This window comes from Perna viridis, chromosome 3 (genome assembly GCF_037379345.1).
Source record: "Perna viridis isolate PV_CMFRI_1.1 ecotype Kerala chromosome 3, ASM3737934v1, whole genome shotgun sequence".
Lineage (NCBI taxonomy): Eukaryota > Metazoa > Mollusca > Bivalvia > Mytilida > Mytilidae > Perna > Perna viridis.
In genome coordinates this window covers 18,158,991-18,180,203 of record NC_142447.1, presented here as the reverse complement: position 1 = coordinate 18,180,203, position 21,213 = coordinate 18,158,991, and the positions used below count along the sequence as shown (strand labels likewise).

Sequence of the window (21,213 nt, the reverse complement as noted above, 5' to 3'; positions counted from 1 at the left end):
ATGAGCTGAGCTGTTCAGGATTTGACACTAACTTTGTTTTGTGGTCAACAGGACTACTTCAGAGGTTAAACAGGTAGTCTGCAGACAGTAATGACGGTTCTCTTCTTAGATCTTACGAAAAATAAGGCATAATTTAGATAGTCAATACTAGGACTTCCATAAAAAATTGTCAAGTAGTCCTTTCAAAAATTGAGTGGCACAGGACTACTGTTAGTGTCCTATCCCTGCTGTTACAACATTTACATGACAAAATTAGGTAAAGTATTATTCTTTGCATGTACAATGTATGATTTATCAATGAATTTGGGAGGTTCACAGGCAGTTTCTTGTTCCAGAAATTCGGCCCACATGTCTTAACAAACTTAATATTTTTTCAAACGTTGTCTTGATCTAATACATATTAATGGCTGAAATATCTAAACTGTTGATAGAGTTGATTAAAAACTCCTTCAAAGAGAAATGTAATGAAACAAGTGTTTTCCCCAACATGAAGAATTAACACATTCTGGCTCCAATGCTGAGCAATTTTGCACATATAAAATTTTCCATTCAATGTGTGGATGAACTGCAAAAAAAGGTTTTGTTGGCAATTAATTTTGCTTAGTATTAGGCAATATTCTTACAGAATGACTAAGTTTATTTTACGGTAAATTTTTTAGATAAACTAAACATACCCCTTCACTAGATGACAAATTCAAAACAGGGTGAAAGTAGAAAAAGTAAGCTTTTCAAAAAAACTTGCTCACTGATATCATTTCTACATTTTGAAGTTCGGGATTTGTTTCTTCTGGAAGTTTGTGTTGTAGGTCCTTTGGGTTTTACAAAATCATACATAATTTAAGCTACTTGATGGAGTTATTCCATTAAACCAAGTTTGCATTGTTGGGCAATAGATTTGGTTTCCACAATTTAAGTTGTTGATAGAATTTGATATAACTTTCAGAAATTCTTTTTCACATGAAGCCATTTTGCACCTCTTATTTAGTATTTCCATCTAGATGACATTTGTAGGGTTTCTTAATGCAATACATGAACTATATATCATTGGTCTCCACCTTATATGAAATTGCTGAATAGAATTTAATGAAACTTTTACTATTTTTTAGAAAACATAATACCATTATACACCTCTTATTTGGTTTCTGGGAAGTGGAGGGGGTATCAATAAGAAAGCATAATTCGCTTCCAGTTTTACACATATAATATATTTTTATTCGATGCTATGAAGACACGGTTTATGCTAATAAATTTATTGATTTACATTTTGTACATCTGTATGACAAGTATTTCTTGCAGTTCAGGATGAGAACGACTGACTCGAAGTGATTGCGCTACCCTGAGAACATCAAAGCATTTTTTCTTATAGAGGAAAAGCAAGTGAAATAATATAAGTTACAGGATGCATATCAACCAGACATTATTATTCATACAGAAGTAACACAGTTAAAAGTGGAGCGTTCACGGTAGTTCTGTAACGAATTCACTTATATCTGTGCATCTAATTACTTACTTGTGAATAATTGCAACCCCCTTTAAATTAACAAAAATAATAGTTTCAGGACTATTGTTCACAATGCATTATTTTTCCATGCATACTAGACTGATAGTTTTTAGGTTAAGAAGGCTAGAGCCACCCAATGACCATTTCTGTAATTTTCCAGCTGCTACTTTTTAGCTGACACTCTTAATTTAGGACAAAAAAAGATGAGAGGAAAAGGTGACTTGTCACAACTTTACATTGAGAAAATCACAAAAAGTCTGGGAAAACACAAATAGCACAAGACAAGTAAAATATAATTCAATTTTACCAGCCGTCAACTAATGATGTAAAAATGTGTCAATCTAATCCAGTATTAATTCTTTGTCAGGACAGTGTAGGGTCAGTGCGACCAAGTGATCGCATCACTTATTGAACTGACATATGATTGTTTGACAGTCAAAGGTAAGGTAAGCAACTAGCTGATGGACAAGTAACCAGATTTATGATTGGTGGAATATTCCATCAAGTCATACGTTATAAACTGGTTCTAGTGTAGCTAAGTGCAGAATAAACAAAATAAGATATCAGTAAGGGAACCACTGCATGATTTTTGTAGTAGATCTAATAATGCTCACTGATCTTGATCGGTGAGCCAAAAAAAATGTAGGTTAACATTATACTGCATTCTACAATACTCAGGAATCAGATGAATTATGTCTCAAATACTGTAAAAAATGTTCATTCAATGTTACTAAAATTGTGTGGCAATTTACCTTGTAAATTTGACCAAGATGGTGCCCATGCCAGTCTGGAAAGTTTTGTCTATTTTGACCTCCTTGCCTTTCCTTTCATGATGATCATCATCCAGACCTAGTTTTCCCATCAACCCTTTCCCTTTCTTCCTACCAGCACTCTTCTTTCTTCCACGACCATCATCTACTATCTAAAAAAAAAAAAACAGGAAAAAATTACTATTGGGAAACTCTTATTACAATATGCAATGTAGAAAAGATATATTCATTAATATGCATTATTTGTGAGAGAAAACAACTCATGTCTTATCCACAGACTAAAAGAGCATAAGTGGGGTTGTGGGGTGGGGGGAGGTAACTTAGAATAAACCTGTAGGTCTCATATGACCCTGGGATAATAATATCATAATGTCATAATATATTTTAACCACGGGATCAGTATTTTGTGGGGTCAAAATACTTATCATATAACACCATTACTAGTAATTGCTGTAACAATCACAAAAAAATAATCAAAATACCATTACAACTGCTTTTATTATAGAATTATTGTGTAAGGTTTTCCATATTGGCTTATTTAATGGTCCAGGGCTTAAACCATATTGGACTGAGGCGCAGCTGAAGACAGATATTTATATCTGTAATAATAACTTACCAAAACTTGATCATCATCATCGTCATCCAAAATCTGAACAGTTTCACCTCTTGACCTTTCTTTTTTCCTCTCTTCTTCAAGTTCTTCTTGGTCTTGTTGCTGTAGATTTACATATATATAAATAAATTAATGTATAACAATGAAATACAGAGAATAAAAGAACAATTGCGCATAAATTTCGATCACTGAGAAATTAGTACTATTACAGCATGAATATTGCTTATTATTTTTAGTTTACCTTGGCAAATTTCCTTTGACTTCAAAATCAAAAGGTACCTAAAAATTGAATTCTAAATACTCAGATTCAGCAAATCAGAATTTAATACTTTAAATGAAACCTACACAGAAATGAACATAGAACTATGTAATTCATACTAAGTTATATGGACTATTGTGTGCCTCATTCTGTTCTATTTTCTCAACTGTTTGGGCCACAACATCCAACCATCTCTTTGTGGCATGGAGCATTTAAGGAACAGTTTTAAAAAGACCTGTTTACCACTGTACTTAATCTCAAGTAAAACAATTGAGGTTGGCAAAAACCCCAAACGCCAGTAAACATTGAGCATATATTTTTGCAGTCTCATCATAACTGACAATATTAAATGGTTTTCAATTAAAATCCTTTAAAGATAATCTTCAAACTTTGAAACTTGAGGGCATAATTGTACAATGTCTTAATATTTCTCAACATTTAGGTGAGAAATTAAAATCCATGCTGTGCTGTAGAAGTAATTATTGTTAGAACCATAATCTGTAAGTTTCATCAAGCAATCAAGCAGAAAATAATTAATCTATCATGCATAAAGTCGAATTCATGTCAATACAATATTCAATTTATAGAAGGAAACAGTTGAAGAATTATGTACATCCAAAATATATGGGGTTTAATCGTGAAAAAGTTTATTTATAAGTATACAATGCAGACTAAACTCTACAGAAGAATGATATCATGATCTACATTATATTGTTACAGCTACAATAGTTTTTTTTTCTCCATTTTCTGTATGAATGAAAATTTTAAGATTTATAACAAAGCTAAAATTGGCCGTTACTACAAATTTAATAGAAATATGGGAAAACAATATATACAAATGTATAAGCATTAATTAGGATGGAAACTTATATACTATGTTGTGATCATGCAATTTAAAATGCAAATGAAAATATTATAAAATACCATATTTATCCTGAATGTATTGAATGCATGACAAAAATAAACCTACCATACATTAGCTGTTAAAATTCCTCCACCCAGATTAAGGAGGTAGACCTAGGGTAAGGGACATAACTCTTGAAATCAGTGATATGTTTGTATCATATTCAAATTCACCAAAGCCTATCAAGCTTCCATTCCAAACAGAATGAAATCAGTCCAAGTTACTTTGATGCTTACATGAGATTGATGTAAAATGGTGAATATAAATGATTCAATGATTTCTAAGAGTTGTGTCCTTTACCCTAGGTCTACCTCCTTAAAATATAGCTAGTGATCATGCAAGAACAATGAGTTAGAAGAAGCTGATAGACTCAGTAAAATAAACCAATATGGTAAACATAGGTTGACATATTTAATTTCTATATACAGCTAGCAGTAGCTGAATTGGTAAATTAAAGCTAACTTGAGATATTCTTAAGTAGAATGGGAAATTTGAGGATAAAACATACTACTGACAAAGAACTATGGTTTTTGTTGGATACCAATTTTTGTGGTATTCATTGTTCTGACTTACCACAAATTATGATTCCCAAAGAAAGGTAAAATTTGTATTAAAAACTGTGATGACCTTACAAAACCCATGAATTTTGAATAAAACATGAACATTAATCACGACTGTTACCTCAAAAATTGATATCCAAGAACAAAAGCATATACATGTACATGGTATTTAACTGATAAGTACATGTACAACAGTGTGAACAAAAACTGAAAATAAATATCTCAATCTTTCAAAAATTAAACTTTTTTGTACAGCATATAAACAAGATGTATTCCTCTTAGTAAGAAAAATTATAGCTGTGTAATAGTTAATAATTGAATTTAAGAGAGCGGTTTCAAGTGTTATACAAATGCATACAAGTAATTAAAGCCAAGAAAAAATATGTCTATTTAAGGTTACATTGGATGAAAAAAAGGTCATATCATTTTATTTTTGAAATTATTTTATATATTGGTAGACACTTACATTTATTGGAGAATTTCTTGACTCAAATAGAGCTCAACTAAATAAAAAGCTTTGCTGAGCGCACCATGATATGGCTGCAGTGGTTGAACCCTGAACAGCTGGGGCAAGTGTGGACACAATATCATTTTTTGAAACAAGGACTTACAATTCATTATGGACACATTAAATGGTTTGGACAATATATTGCACAAAATTTTTGATTAAATTAAAAAAATTTTCAAATCAGATCAAAAATAAAAAAGTCCATTTTTTTGGGTGTGGCCCATTTGACCCTTAATAACTCGAAAGCCATAAGAGATATCTGAATTCTCAGTCTGATTAAAATTAGCCCCTCCAATTTTTATTTGTTTCATTGGAGGCATAGACCAAAAATAAAACAATGCAAGGTCTAATTTTAATTAGACTGTGGTAATGAAAAAAATTATAGTAAAGTAACATTAAATTACAAAAATACCAGTAAAATGTGCTACAGGCAGAAAAAAAAACAGGTCTATAAAGTAACTTTAAACAATTGTTTCCCTGGCCTAAATATGTATTTTCAAAGGTCAGTGATTTGAATAAATGTTTCATGATCTTTAAGATTTCTAACTTGACTTTTTGCCTGTTAAAAGGACATGATAGATCTAATGATACAGTTAAACCTGTCTAAACCAGACACTTTTAAAGTCTTTTCACATCAATTTAAATGTATTTTGAACCTTATGGTTCTAAACTGAACAAATTTAAGTCAAAAAGGGATTTGGTTTAGACAGGTTTCACTGTATTGAAATTCTAAATGTAACAAAAACCAATAATAGAATATGTTTACATTATTTATGCTGTATAATTATATACTTGTAAAAAATAATAAAGTAACAGTCCAAAAGAACCCATTAAAATAACTTATGGAAAAAAAATATATCAACAGATTCCATTTATTTAATTTTTTGGCACTTTTGGAAATATTTTAGTAATTTACTTTTCACCTTATACAATTAGTGAGTACATGTGTATTTGTGTATTATACAAGTAAAGAACATGGAATTACATGTATAACTGTGTAGTAAGGGTAACTGTAGTTACATATTTTAATCATGAATGTACAGACATATCGATTTATTGCCCATAGAAATGTAAACTTGCTATTTGGAAAAAATTGAAATGTGGTCTCATTTGACAAAGGGCAGAGAATTATTAAAATGTATTGAGAATTTTATATGTGGATGTTCAAATACATGTACTGACCAAGTTAGTAATAACATTACATACATGTACATGTATATATGTCAAAATATTTACACAGGCTTAGAAGAACTATTGTTTTGCTTAAGCTATCCAATGCCATGGCTTTCTGCAGTGGCCATTCACTCAAACCATAAATTCAAAATCTTAACGGAATGAAAAATGTACATTGTACTTTAAAAACTTTGATGTTCTAAAGAAATCCACTGATTCAAAATTCTGACAATGAACATAACCATAATTTAACAGACCATGGAAATTGATACATATACATGTACATTGTACATTTACCTACAAATACGTGTAATAGAATTATACAGGACCTAATCAAGATATCGATGACAAGGAGAAGTTTTAGTAAATTTTGTTTGGATATACATGAAACAATATTGACATACATGTATTTGTCTATATAATCTATTACAATACACATTTTGTATATTTTCCCTGTCAAAGACATGTATGTATGTGAGAAGTAAGCACAAACATTACAAGAAAATTTTGTTCATTAGGCCCAGAGTCTACACCTTATGACTAACAATGAAGAATAGTAGTAAAGAATGAAGAAATTGTGTAAAAAAAATGAAGAAATTAAAATGTGGACTCAAACTTACACTTTGCTCTGCCTAGATGATGGTTAGTAAATGATAAAATGAATGTGATAAATGTAAAATTAAGTATGCATTCACATTTGTTCATTCCATATACTTGGATTTTGATATCTTGCTATTAATTTTAGAATTGTACATTTGTGTTATGATGCGTCTCTATTTTTTGCTGATATATATTTATTCAGAGTAATGTAAGTTACGATACTCTACTGGTGCACCCGGTCCATGTTCCCAGTTATGAGTGAAGTCTGAGTTGCTCACTTACTATTGTTGCTTTGAACGTATTATTATGGATATTTTATGTTCTTTGTTGTGTGTATCTGTTTTCCATGTCTGGTCGTTGTCCCTGGATTACATTCTTTTGATTTCCACTAGAATCTTGTTTCCCTGGATTACTCTTGTACAAGTAAACACTACACATGAGTCTCAAAGACTCAAACATGATTTTGTTTCATTTTCTATCTATATTTTATGGTTCATGAAATACATGTAGCATGTAAGATTATCTTTATGAACTAAACTTCTAATAAAAATTTAAACCTGTAGTGTTAAGAAACGAAAGAACAAACAAATCTGATAAAGAACTCTAGTAAGTATACAAGTAACTGAAGTTAAGGCCAAAATAAAAAAAAATATATCCTAGATTCTCTTCCCCTTCCAATTCTTTTCACCCTCCCTAAAAAAATTTTATTTTGAATTTTTTCCCAATTTAGGTCAAATTCATTTTAATTGACAGCATTTTCACTCAAGTGGATAAAAAAAATTTTCCTGCCTGCCCATAATTTTGCAAATCAAGGAATTTTTTTATGATGGCCTACATGTAAATGGAATTTGGCTTAGATGATCTTACATGTACATACATGTTACTTAGCCAAAGTACATAATGTCGTGATCTATTTTTTTTTATGTAAACTGTCATGTGTAAGGTGAATTGTATATCATATTTCAGGTGTCTTGTAGGTTACCAAACTACATGTACACTTTAGCCTACTATTCTTGTGCACAATAGCGAATATACATGTACATTTTTGAAAATGTTATGGGCTTCTCATAAGAAAATATGTAAAATGATGTTGAATTCATAATTTTTATTGAAGGATATTGCTATGTTTCACAACCATTATGGTTGTAAAGGTACAAGGTATGCTGGATATGTTATTGTTCTACAGAAAACTACATTTTACCTCTTTAGCATTAATATTGTTAAATGAATCTTGAAAGCAGTTAGAGGAAATGTCACGAATTATTTAACCAAACCAAGCTCTTAAACACAGAAAATAGCAATATATATTATTTATACTTACCCTTTTCTTGAAATAATCCCTAATACAGACTGGAACACAAAACACAAGCAGCAGAACTCCAAACACAAGACCAAGAATAAAAGCACCACCAATCCATCCCTTGTTTATTTGGAAAGATTCTGTTTCATATGTTATAGTCACAGGAACACAAGTGTCATAAATATTGTCTTTAAAGCCTGAAACTGTTGCCATTGTAGTTTATTTTACTTCTTCATAGCATCTGCAAGATATGTCTCAAATTAATAAAAGACAAAAGACAATGCAATCAAGTGATTATTTCATAGATTGACTCATTGCAGCTAACCAAGTTGTATACATGTATATAGAGAAGTCCAAAAATGGTGAAATGAAAATTAACAATCTTGATATAGTTAGGGCACCCAAACTATTCTGCAAGATGGCTGAAAAGGAAGCTTCTGTCACATGACATTTCTCCAACTCAAGAGATATGCTTATTACAATACAAATGAACATATAAAAAGTTGGGCCAATGTTTCATCAGTCTATCCTATACAAATAACTCAGGGGTACCATTTTGAACTGATGTTTCTTTGGAAGCTTATTAATTTAATTGCCATTTCTATCTGAACCAGAAGTGTGTTAGTGCACTAGTTAGATATATTTGGTGGTTATATGGGTTTTTAATCACCTAACTGCAGTATTTTGTATTATTTCATTAACATGCATATCACTAATTTTTTTTTCAGTTTGAGACTAGTTGCTTAAAAACTTTTATAGTTTTTTTCTACATAGGTAATCCCTTTTGAGATTCAGTATCCAGAGCTGTTTTCTGATTTGGCCGCCCACTGGATGCAGTGGGCGGCCAAATCAGAAAACAGCTCCGGAAACTGAATTCCAAAAGGGATTAGATCAACCTGGAGATGTTCTGATAAATTTTCACTTATGCTTTAAAACGGACATGTTTTCAAAGGTAACCAAAATTAGTGGAAGTAATTCAGCATGTCTGGAATGCATGCCTTTTTTACTGATAAATTTTGTTTACCAATTGAAAAAAAAACATGCAAATTTAAGACCATATTTTAAATGATTTCATGAACTGGCATGAACTTTCAATCAAAGAAAAACTAACTACATGTAGCAGTAAGACTGGACAGGTTTCTTGTTCCAACTGATGCTTTCTTTCAGATAAAAATGTTTATTTCCGCATTTAATACTTTTTGTATCATCATAATCACTATGACACTAATTAAACAATGCAAAAGACATGTTTAATGATGTACATGAATGGTACAAATTTTAACAAAAGTGAAAGATATGCGATGTCGCGAATCTAACCAAATACTGACCTGAAAAACGAAAACTGGTAAAGATGGTGGATTTAATTAAATGAAAACGATAATAGCTGATTGTGTTGTATTTATGCTCAGTCATGCGTACCTGTTTGTTTACCAGTCGCGATGGCCCTGTTCGATGTCAATCAAGAACTTGATTATTTACAGAAATAATTGGGAAATGTTAAACATTTAAAAGACTTAGACCATCACCCGACCATTTGACATTTTGTAAAAGTCCGAGGTATTTCGAGAAGAAGCTTTATTAGTTACGACAGGTGACGGCAGGAATAAATATGTGACAAATACATACTTTTAAAGGTATATACTATGATGTAAATAGTTCCACTGCATTATAATATTCATATGAATAATAATATTCTGCTAAATGAAAAGATTACCATTTTAATGTTTTTGTTACTTCATAATTGAAGTTCATTCCAATTAACGCGTTAAATTTGTCCATGTTTGTTGTTTTTTCTCCACGTTATCCGCCACACTAGCTTGTTTTCCATTACCGGTACTAATTAACCTACTTTCGGTAGTTGTATGAAAGTTAAAATACAATTTTTTTTTTTACCATTGATGAATTTCATTCATTCAAAAGAAGTAAAATGTTTGTGTTTAATTTGAATGATAGTAAGTAAGCCATTTAAGGCAGGTCATGTGTACAATTTGTTGGGCTGATGAAAAATGCTATGACCTCAACACCAGCAGCTGGTCACCCAAGCATGAAGTCCCAAGTAACAGAATAACCTCAGGTAAATTACCTGGACAAGAACTTTTGACTTAATGTGTAATATCTTGGAAGAATTTTTTGAATTTGAGTAGTAAAATTATTGTATGTACATGTATCGAAACTACTACCTAAAGGAAAAATATTTTATAAATTTATAAATCTAAACAAATCATTTTTAATGATTAAGCAACTCATCTTACAAAAAATGTGGAGGAAGTATAGGGTACATGCTTGGAACTTTTTATAAAAACCTTGCAAAATATTTATTGTTCAAAGCTTGTGCAATGTGCAGTTCAGTTGAGAAATTAACCCTTAACCACTTACATTTATTCAAATGCTTTGAAAACTGATAAGTGTCAGTATTTTGTGATGTCATTTTGACATAATTGTGAAGAAACACCTGATAATTTGTGTATGCCAGGAATTAGTTAGCATATTAAATTTAAACTAAAAGAAATACTTGTTTTCAGAAAGTAGGTTAATATTGTGACAAAATGATATGCCCTACTAAACAGCAATTAATTCCTTTTTTTTACTGTCACATTTTACCAGGTTTCTCTGGGTAGAATAATTAAGGTCATTTTTATTACATTGTATGTGACACTACAATTGTATGAACAGTGACGATTTGGTGATCTGTCACTCTTATTGTTTGTTTTGCCTGACTCCCAACTTCCTGTTTATAAAGTTTATAATGCTTGAAAAAGTATGCATATACAATGCACATGTAGTTAGCATGGTATTAATAGGCTCATAATATATTCAAATGCATCTTAATTATTTGTTTACTTATAGAAAATCAAAATGTTGCAACTGTGGCTTACTGTGTTAGTGCTTACCTCCCTTGCCAGTGGTCAAGTATTTGTTACAAATTTAGCTGAAATCTATAATGAAGTCCAACTAGAAACTATCAACACTACCTGGACAGCTTCCACAAATGTAGGTATTATAAAGACTTATTAAAACTAGGCAAGTCTCATGATAAATTTGTGCAGTATTCACTGGGAAAAATACATACTGGACTTTCTATGACTCTATGGTTCTATTAAAAATTTGAAGTAAGTTTTTGAAAATAAGCTGGGACTAGAGAGGTATCTTTAGCTGAATTTTAATAAACTTTTTATTACAATTTTAAGAGTTATCTTCCCTTCATAATGCATTCCACATATAAACTTTATTTCTTAAGGTTCTGCTAAAGTCAATATCTAGGACTTTCCTTAATGAAATGTTTTCATTCATAGTTTTAATAATACATTAAATTTAGCACTGAAACATTGCTAAATGCATCTTTATATGTATATAACACACAAGCACAAGTCAAACTTAGGAACACATGTTTTATAACTTCTATATAACATTAACAAAAAAATGTAAACAACATATTATAGAATAAATCTACAGCTATCAAAAACAAGATTTGACGTCTGAAATTCATATAGTTCTGTTACTTAAGGAATGTCCTAGATATTGACTTCAGCTGAACCTTAAGATGAGATCAACACATAAAAAATGTACTTAAAAAAACCAGCATCATCCAGGATTATTATTTTTTGTGCTTATCTTACTATAAAATTGCTGTTTTTTTTCTATGATGAATTAGTTCTGCCTGGTTCTGATGGATAATTATATTTAACTCCTTGCATATACCATAAATCACAGTGACTTGTATTGTAGACATCATACTATGTGACCCCAGCAGCCCTAGAACCATCTTTCATTAACACAGATGATTATGTAGCATATCCTAGTGCTGTGATGTCTAATGGAAAAGTGATGGAAATTATCTACCTCAATGATTCTGCAACTACTTACAGTGATCTTCCTATCACTATTGAAAAAGTCATCATGGTAAGTTTTATGTCAGCACAAAATTAAAATCTGATGAATTCTGTTTACCACTTTTTTAATTTTCATGGGTACAAAAAAAAACAAACACAAACATTTCCTGAGTCCTATTAGAATATGGAAAATAGTTATAGAGTGGTTACCACCATTTAAGTAAAACAAGGTATTTTTAATTGAAAAGTTGTACATAATATAATTATTTGAAGGTTTTAATTCTTAGTTTGTTTGTTTATTTCCAAAAGAGTTGTAATTTTGTTATAATTATTTGAATAGTTATTTTTGTTTCTTTGTAATATTTTTTTTTTTTAGTCATATTTTTAATTTTTTAATTATTAGTCACCTGGCTGAAAGTCCATCTGAGTTTTTGCTATCACTATGTGTCATTCATTGTCATTGTCCGTTAAATTTTTCGAACATCTTCTCTTCTGTAACTATTTAACGAATGCAATGAAACTTTCCATGAGTTTTCTTTAGGATAATTTTAACAATCCTTATGTGGCGATTTTTGGTCTGGCAAATAACATGGCTTCTGTTACTAAAAATTGGCCAAGGGTCAAAATGCAGGATTATGCAAATAAATCAAAAGCAGATAGGTTTAGCTAAAATCTTGCAGGGTGTTAAATTGTTCAGCTTGATGAGATGGACCCATGCGAAATTTAGAAAGTCTTGTAAAAAATGGATAAGTTACGGGTCCTGAATCAAAAATAGAATTAACTTTTCCTGCAAATTATATATTTTCAGTGAAATGTCTTAGGCCAAAATATCCTTAGCTGAATTGTCCTAGACCATAATGTCCTCGGCCATTATGTCTACTGGCTGAAACGTCTGCCCACCAAAAAAATGTCGATTTAAAATTTTGAAATATATAGTTCATTAATTATGCAAAATAAGGCATTCAAAGTTTATTTCTTGGTATTCATTTCAATCGATAACTTTATTTTTATTTCTTGTTTTGGTTTTTTAGGTCCATTTATTATGCCAGTTTCAATGATTTTCTAACCCTGCCACACATAGTAGCAGGGAATTATGTAATAACCTGAAAAAATGACTTACCCGTCCATCTGTCTGTCCCCCTGACAGTTTCCAGATGATAAGTTAAAAAGACTTCCAGGAATCTTGTTCAAATGTTTATTGAATATCATAAAATACAGTTCTAGGTTGAATTACTGTTTGATTGAATTTTTTACACAAATATTAAGACCATTTTAAGTTGTATTTTGTTTGATAAATTAGAGTTATCTTTCTTTAAATGTTAAAGAATTTGAGTTTGATCTGTTGTTCATTTGTGATGGTTTGTAATTAAGTACCAGTCCATATGAAATTCAGACACTGCTTATGGTAAGGTGATTCATGGTGTAGAAAAACCCACCAAACAAAAGATGCCTTTTTCAATCTTTATATGCTATACTTTCACAGTATAATAATCATTTCTGTATTCAGATCTGCACTTTTTAGAAAAGCTTACATTTGTCTACCACTAAAATCAACCAAATGAAACCGAATCAAGAACAATAACTCTTGCAAAGTACCAATTTCATGTTCAATCGATATAATTATTATCTCAAATGTGCAATAGTCAAATGCACAACTAAGACTGGTTATGTGGTCTATAACTGATTCTGAATAAGAAATAAAGGTGAATTTGGTGGGTTTTTGACATGAATGAATCACCTCCTGTCTGATTTTTATAAAGACTGCTACTTAAGTATACATGTGTCCATAAATATTAAAAACAACAAATCTTCACTTTGAAAGGTGTTCAGTTTAGAAAAGTGTACAACCTAAATTTATTAAAGTTTATGAGAAATACTAAAACACTGTGAAAGTACTGTTGTTCGTGAGGTACCAATTTTCATGGTTTTAGTGGGTAGACCAAACCACAAAATTTGGTTCCTAACGAATAAGAGATTCCTATTGATGTGTACACTGAAAACATTCAAACCACAAATTCAAGAATGAACTTGAACTTGTGTTTCGCCCCTGATCCATGAAAATTGGTATCCGTGAAATAAAGTACTTCCACAGTATATTGGAAATCCTATTGTTGATTATCATGTTTATGAAAATAGGAGTACAATAATTCAGACATCTTTATTTTTTTAGTTTCTAAGAATTTAGATAAAACTTTTTTTTTCAGATGGATGACAATACAATATCTATGGATCAAACCCAGACTTTAGAGTTACAGTTATGGTTGGCCAACAACTCAACCGGTGAAATCCGGAATGTGCGTATTGAAGAAGATCTTATGCAAGGTCTAAAGGCTGATTTTGGTACCAAGTCTCCAGGCAGTGCTACTGTTACCAGCATTACTGGAGAATCTTACTTTTCATTTGATATTGGGACTTTGGCAGGTATGAACAAAAGACAGTGATTGGTAGAGTGTGTATACAGATGTAAAGTTTTTGTTTTGGTTTTCATATCATTTTTTAAATATTTATTTTTATGCTGTTGTTAAGAAGCTTTATTTTGATAATGTAATTGGAGTTATGGCCCTGTTTTACTTTTTCATTTTGAAAATTTAATCTTGTTCAGTTGGTTGAAAAATTTATAATTACATATTCAATGATTTTAAAAGTATAAATGGTCCAATTTTGCTAGAACTTAAAAAAAAATATATTTATTAAATGATTTGACAATTTTAAGTGGGGTATCTGCTGTTTATTTTCTATATGCACTGGCTTGTCATAACCACCACTTTCCATCTGTACTTCCTTCCTGTCCTCTGTTATATGTAGGGGTACCCACCAACTATCTGTTATTTCTCCTACATTGCTTGAATTGAATGTAATGAAACTTTCACAGAATCTTTATTACATTTAGTATATGTTCCCATTGTGCAGCTCCTATTTTTGGAAGTCATAAGGTGCATGTTATCAGATGGGGGAGTGGGGGTATCAAGTTAGCGTGCATTCCTTACAGTTTCTCTTGTTTGTTTTTTTTTTGTGATATACAAGTTATCCTTTTGGTGTATCTTTTGCATTTGGTATCAATGCTATTTGAAAAGTTACACTGCAATTTTTTTTTCTAGCTGGAGCGGCAGAGTACATGACTATCACAGTAAGACCAGCTGGAAAAGATGGTACCAGTCTAGGACAAGGAATCACCTATCATACAGCTTATCTCTACTTTGATACCAAAGATGTATGTGAAAATATTGAAGTATTGTGGGGGGAATCAGGAAGTACTTAGGTGCTTTATTACTCATCAACATGAATATTTTGATTTTTGACCAAATTCAAATTTTTACATGACAAAGATATTTTCAGTGTAATGGATGAATAGTTGATACTGTAAAGTTATAGCTAAACCTTGGTGATATTCAGAGGGTAGAGTTGGTCATTTTTTTATCAAATGTCTCATAATTGATGATTTTCCTTGGTATTTGACTGGACAATAATTGAGAATGGGATTTCATTATTTATCAGGCAGATTAAAAAATCTGAGTGATACAAATTTTAAATCTTTATCTTAATCATCCAGTCCTATGGCAGTCTATCAGGAGATTGTCATTTTGTTAATGGGATGACAATGGGAGACCAACTCAATTTCCTGAGCATCATCATTACATATGCTGTAGTAAATGTATTGTTTTTTTAAAAAAGGTATATTACTTTTTACATCCAGAACATCTGAATTTTTAAAAATGTAGCATTTGTTAATGAAATTCAGATAAAAATTTTTATTATGATTAGAGCTTAAAAACATATACATGTATCATGTTTTGTATGAAAAGAAACTGTATGGTAAAACATGATAAGCTTTTGTAAACAAGCACCAAATATTAAATCAGTATAAGGGATCAGTTACTGACCAGTGACTGCATTATAGGTGATTTTAATAAAGTGAGATTTTCAAAACAGGAGAGTTTTATGTTACCTGCCACATAATGTCAGAAGAACATGGCAAAAGTTTCTGTCCTCCATTTGCCCATTCTAAACACATAGTGAATGCAGCTGTTCTTAACGGGAGTTGGAGAAATGCTTCCTTTTATTGCAGCATATTATTTTGTTATGAAGCATAGAAGTGCATAGTATGCTGCCATTTTGATTTCTTAAATTCTATACAAGTGATTGGACTGTGTTCAAGTATTTAACATCTGGATATATCTCTTGTTAGATTATGAACCATCTCTATAAATATTTGCACTTGTGACATATTTTCAAAACATATACATTTAAATACAATGTAGTATGTACTATACTGGAATTCAACTCAGCCTGTTTGCAGTTTTTTTAGATTAATTTTTTTATTACTCAAAAGTTCCTATAAAAAACTTGCCATTTTATTTATGTCGTTCTGTACTACAATTCTCATACAATTATTTCTCGTTCTTACCTCTTAACGAGAAATAATTGTATGAAAGTTGTAGTACAGAACAACATGAATTAAATGGCAAAATTTTTAAAGGAACTTATGTGTAACTTAAAAGATAATTAAAAAAAACTGCAAACAGGCTGAGATGAATTCGAGTATAAGGATGAAATGATTCATCGTGATATCAATGTATCTCTGATTCTCGGTAGTTGTGGTCAAGATATGATACGATACATTTGACTTAGGTTTCGATGTGATATAATACAGGTCTAAATACAACTTTTTTCCAAACAATTAATGAAATTATTGAGTGATCAAAACTAAGGGGAAATACTTGCTAAACGCAAGTTGAAATTTAATTTTGCTAGTAGAGATTATTTCCACTTGCTAAAATTTGCCTATGGAATTATATATGTAATATAGGCAAATAACTCACGACACTAAAATTTAGCAAGTGTAAATTTTCAGTACCTGCTGAATTTAGCTAGTGGAAAAAATTCTGAAATTCAATTCCTGATTATTATGCAAATAGAAAAATAGGACATGTCTTGTGAGGAAAGATCCATTAATTTTTGCTAAGATCAAAGTTATAGACCTGGCTTCAGAAAAATTCATCATTTTTAAATCTGCTGAATATTTTTTATTTCAAATTGAAGAAAATACATAGGATAACATGCTATTGTGTATCGTATCTAAATGTATCCTATTGTCACCCTTGTATCACATGCATATTGTATAGTGAGGTAAGTGTGTCGTTACAGCCCTAGTACATGTACATTTCAGTTCATGTTCATGTTTCTTTTGTAGGCTGGTAGTAATTACAAGTTGTTTGGTCCTTGCCGAAATTTCTGTGTGTGTTCAAAGGAAAGACAATGAAATAGTGGATGTAAGGTTACAGCCCTAGTACATGTACATTTCAGTTCATGTTCATGTTTCTTTTGTAGGCTGGTAGTAATTACAAGTCGTTTGGTCCTGCCGAAATTTCTGTGTGTGTTCGAAGGAAAGACAATGAAATAGTGGACGTAAGTTTTTAGTCACATGATTTAGAGTAAGATAGTAAAGATACTTTGTTGGGCTTCAGTTTTCACCAATGATCAAATGTTGTTACTTTGTTGAATTTTGAATTTGTAGATTTATTTTGAGAATCTACCTGTAATTGATGAAAATTTTGCAAATTCTAATTTTAATTTTCCTGAAACTGAACAGAAAAAAAACCCCAAAACATGACAATGGTTAACCCACGAAGAACAAATTTTCCACAGTATTTTGGTCATATCTACACTATAAATTTCGTGCTTGCATTCTGAAGTTATTATAGTTTTTAAGAGGGGGTCCATACAAAAGCGAGGTAGTGGGTTGCACATGAGAAATTGTATTTTCAAAAATATTTCAAATTTCATATCACAAATACATCCTTTTCAAAGTTGAATGTTGGTTTTTGATTAACTGCAATGGTTATAGAGAAAAAAAAGTTACATAGAAAGCATTGAAATTTATTGAAAAAGGGAGATAATTCTTTACTTTTTCGCAAAATTTGGCTGCTTTGTTTGGGAACTTTAAAATTGTTTTCCAAGCCATCCATTGTCGCTTTTAAAAAAAATTTTTTTACAATTTGACATACAAATAATAAACCATTACATTGAAACAAAAAAATCAGTGGGATAAAATTTACCCTATGTCAACCATATCAAAGGATCTGTCTGATTTTTACATGACAGCTTTTTAATAGTTACCAGTGTACAAGGTGTGCTATTGCAAAAAAAATATCTCAGCTGTGTTAGTATGAATAGTTTTCAGAGACCAGCATGTGTTACTGTGAAATAATTCTTGATATTAATTCATGTGGTTTCTGAAAAGTTCAGTAGCTAATTGAAGCTTCAGTACAAACTCTAAATTTAATTCTGATTTGTTCTTTTGTTGAGAATTTGATTTCCTGATTTGCTGGAACCACAGTAAAATGAATATTGATACCCCACAAAACTCTGTGTACTGTTGAATTGTTCCAGCTGCTGTAAACTTTATTGGTTCCCATGATTACTCTTTCACAATTGTTAATTTACATACCGGTAACAAGTATTTCATTGTACAGTTGACAAATTTTGTTAGTACTATTTTTTATGTTTTTTTCATCTATCACATTCACCCCAAAAGTTAATTCATTTGTAGTTTTTGATTATTAACATTATTTTTTTTAGCTGTTTTACCAGCATGGATTTACAGCCTTGACATTTTTCATGGCCCTGCTCCTCGGAGCTCTGTTGGTTGTGCTGTTCACCATACTGTATATCCTGCTTATAACTAAGAGGAAGAAACAAGTTGTAGGCATAGAGGTAATTATAATTATAGACAAGAAGTAACATCCAGCGGAACTTTCTGGGTTTAATGGAATTAATGCAGGCAAAATGGCAGAATAGTTTTGAATGAGAAACACAAACTTATTGTAGAGTAACCTAATTTCTTATTTAAAACCAGCCTCGTATTAGGATTATTAATATAAATAAAGAATGTGAGTAAGGTTGACTGAAAAAAAGCTTTTGGCTTTCAGGCCACATTCTTGTCTCTTTGTATGGTGCTTCATTACCTATTTTTATCACCGTATCAATAAAATAAATCATGATTAATGTTTAAGTAGCAGTCCAGCTAAGAATCATGCAAAATGTGATTCATGGGTAAAAAGCCTACTTATTTTTATTTTTGATATTTTGTTTGAAATGTCATAGTAAACAGAAATTAATATGTGGTTTTTCATATAACACATGCTCGTAGGAGATAAAAATATAGAATGCACTGTAGATTTCAAAATTAAGGGAGGTAACTCTGTAAATGACTCTCAAATACAATAGAATCTATTGAAATTTCAATGTTGATTATCCCATAAGAGCAGGCAGATTTGAATGAACAATTACACATTTCATAGTATAGACCCATAATAACTGTTGATGTCATAGACAGATGGTAGCTAGAATTTCTGCAATAACATAGATGCCAAATGACGCCTTAGTTTTTGTTCCAAAAATTTAAAGGAAAAGAGTCTTTAACTTAAGCTTGTCCATTATGAAATTTCTCACATCTCGAGAAAGCCTCAGTATTATAACTATGAAAATTCATTGTTTGCAATGTGAGACATTTCCATAATGAGTTTGCTATTGTTGTAGTTTCTATATTTCACATGTCAGTCAAATATGCATGAAAAAAAAAGGTATTTTTTCTTGTGTAATATATTCATTTTGAAAATTCTTTACATTTTACAGCACCAAGTGATGATGGAGAAAGGAAAAAGTATCATTCTAAATCCAGATGTCAACAAAACCTCAGGCAATACTATCCTGGATTATAGGTGGGTACTTTATACTGTTCCTTTGTTGCATAAAAAAAGGATGTGGCTTTTAATCACATAAAATAAGATTTGCATATTTAAAAAAATAATTAATAAGAAATACTCCTTTCAAAAAGAAATTTAAGGTAGCCTCTATAGTTTTGTTTTTTAAGACATGAAATTGAAATTTCAGATCACAGAAAGAATCTTTAAAACATTCTGTATTAGGTTTTAAGGATACAACAAACAAAAAATGTGCATAAAATGTTACCACCCACTTTATTATTATTTCTATTGTACAGTTCTACTGGCCAGGATGATAGTATTGTTGGCATATTGTCAGAGAAAGATCGACTCAAAAGATACAGAGAAATTGATAGGTATATACTTAGTTCAAATATGTTAATATGAAAACAATATAAATTTATCCATTGGATCAGTTCTATTAAATTATAATATGGTAGGGAACCAAAACAATTTTTTAAACATTGATCTGACATACCAATACATGAATTTATCATATCCCTTTAGAAGGTAAAATTGTTATGAATATACATGTATCTAAGGAGCACAAAAGCTTACAGTTAGAAAGTTGTTAATGAGGGCTGATTATATTTTTCTTCTAGATATATTAAAACAAATTCAGTAAAAAAAACAGTACATTTGCCTGATTTTTATGAGGTCTTGTATTTTAATTTATTTTTGTTCCAGTATAACAGTATCGATGTTAATATAAATCTTTCCATGGTTTGATTTACAAACTAAACTAGTAACTGATGTTATAAAGTAATCTCTTTCTTCTCAATATTTACAGTTTGGACATTGTGTCTTCAATCAAAGTTGACACTGAAATTGAGACAGAGAGAAACGATGCTACAGTACAGGCAACAACACTTCTACTTGACGGATTCCACCAAAATAAAGATTTGTCTACTGCCAATCAGCAGCAATGCATCAACAACTTTAAGAAAAAACGTACTAATCTTGATAAGAATCTGGATGATGAATATAAAAGAGAGGTGAAGAAGCTGTACAAGAAACTAGGTGCAAAGAATAAGGTAAGAAGTTGTTTACAAAGAACGGGGTAAGAAGTTATGTGTAAAGAATAAGGTAAAGGGTTAGGTGCAAAGAATAAAGTAAGAAGTTAAGTGCAAATGATAAAGCAAAGACCTGTACTTGGCATCACTTAAATAAAATATCATTCAAACTTAAAATAAATATTGGTTTACAGTTTTATTGACACCTACTGATATTTAGAATGTGTTAGATAACTTGCTCATTCATATAACAAAAAGTGTGAATTGTTCAAATCCGATGACATTTTAATCCAGATCACAATGTTTACATTGTCATAGCAGCCGTGATTTTGTTACCAAGAAGATTTTCAGGTGTTGTTAGTTTGATGAAAACAAAGATTTTCCACCTTATTTTGTGTCAACAATTCTTCTAAAGGTTATCGTTCCTACTAAATAATTGCTTATTTTCAAATTTGTGA

General features: G+C 30.8%; 2 protein-coding genes across 7 annotated transcripts in view; one reads left to right on the top strand and one right to left on the bottom strand.

The window, feature by feature from the left end:
• LOC148621280 (uncharacterized) overlaps positions 1–9,630 on the bottom strand; it is a 35,413-nt gene extending 25,783 nt beyond the window's left edge. Inside the window, exons 1-5 of one of the 2 annotated variants that reach the window (XM_088575447.1) lie at positions 9,517–9,630; positions 8,210–8,429; positions 6,909–6,920; positions 2,888–2,986; positions 2,254–2,423 (exon numbers count right to left, since the gene is read on the bottom strand). In XM_088575447.1, coding sequence (XP_088431573.1) covers positions 2,254–2,423; positions 2,888–2,986; positions 6,909–6,920; positions 8,210–8,401 — 473 coding nt within the window. In that variant the 5' untranslated portion in view covers positions 8,402–8,429; positions 9,517–9,630. The remainder of the gene's footprint in view (positions 1–2,253; positions 2,424–2,887; positions 2,987–6,908; positions 6,921–8,209; positions 8,430–9,516) is intronic. The other variant, XM_088575448.1, reaches the window with a different exon arrangement.
• A 66-nt stretch (positions 9,631–9,696) lies between these two features.
• LOC148621279 (uncharacterized) overlaps positions 9,697–21,213 on the top strand; it is a 41,934-nt gene continuing 30,417 nt past the window's right edge. For 3 of the 5 annotated variants that reach the window (XM_088575445.1, XM_088575446.1, XM_088575443.1), the window contains exons 1-10: positions 9,697–9,822; positions 11,036–11,179; positions 11,915–12,088; positions 14,223–14,439; positions 15,117–15,229; positions 17,347–17,424; positions 18,598–18,732; positions 19,654–19,739; positions 20,021–20,098; positions 20,533–20,776. In XM_088575445.1, the coding sequence (XP_088431571.1) occupies positions 11,045–11,179; positions 11,915–12,088; positions 14,223–14,439; positions 15,117–15,229; positions 17,347–17,424; positions 18,598–18,732; positions 19,654–19,739; positions 20,021–20,098; positions 20,533–20,776 (1,260 nt within the window). In that variant the 5' untranslated portion in view covers positions 9,697–9,822; positions 11,036–11,044. Of the gene's footprint in view, positions 9,823–10,141; positions 10,263–11,035; positions 11,180–11,914; positions 12,089–14,222; positions 14,440–15,116; positions 15,230–17,346; positions 17,425–18,597; positions 18,733–19,653; positions 19,740–20,020; positions 20,099–20,532; positions 20,777–21,213 lie in introns of all 5 variants that reach the window. The other 2 variants (XM_088575441.1, XM_088575442.1) reach the window with 2 other exon arrangements.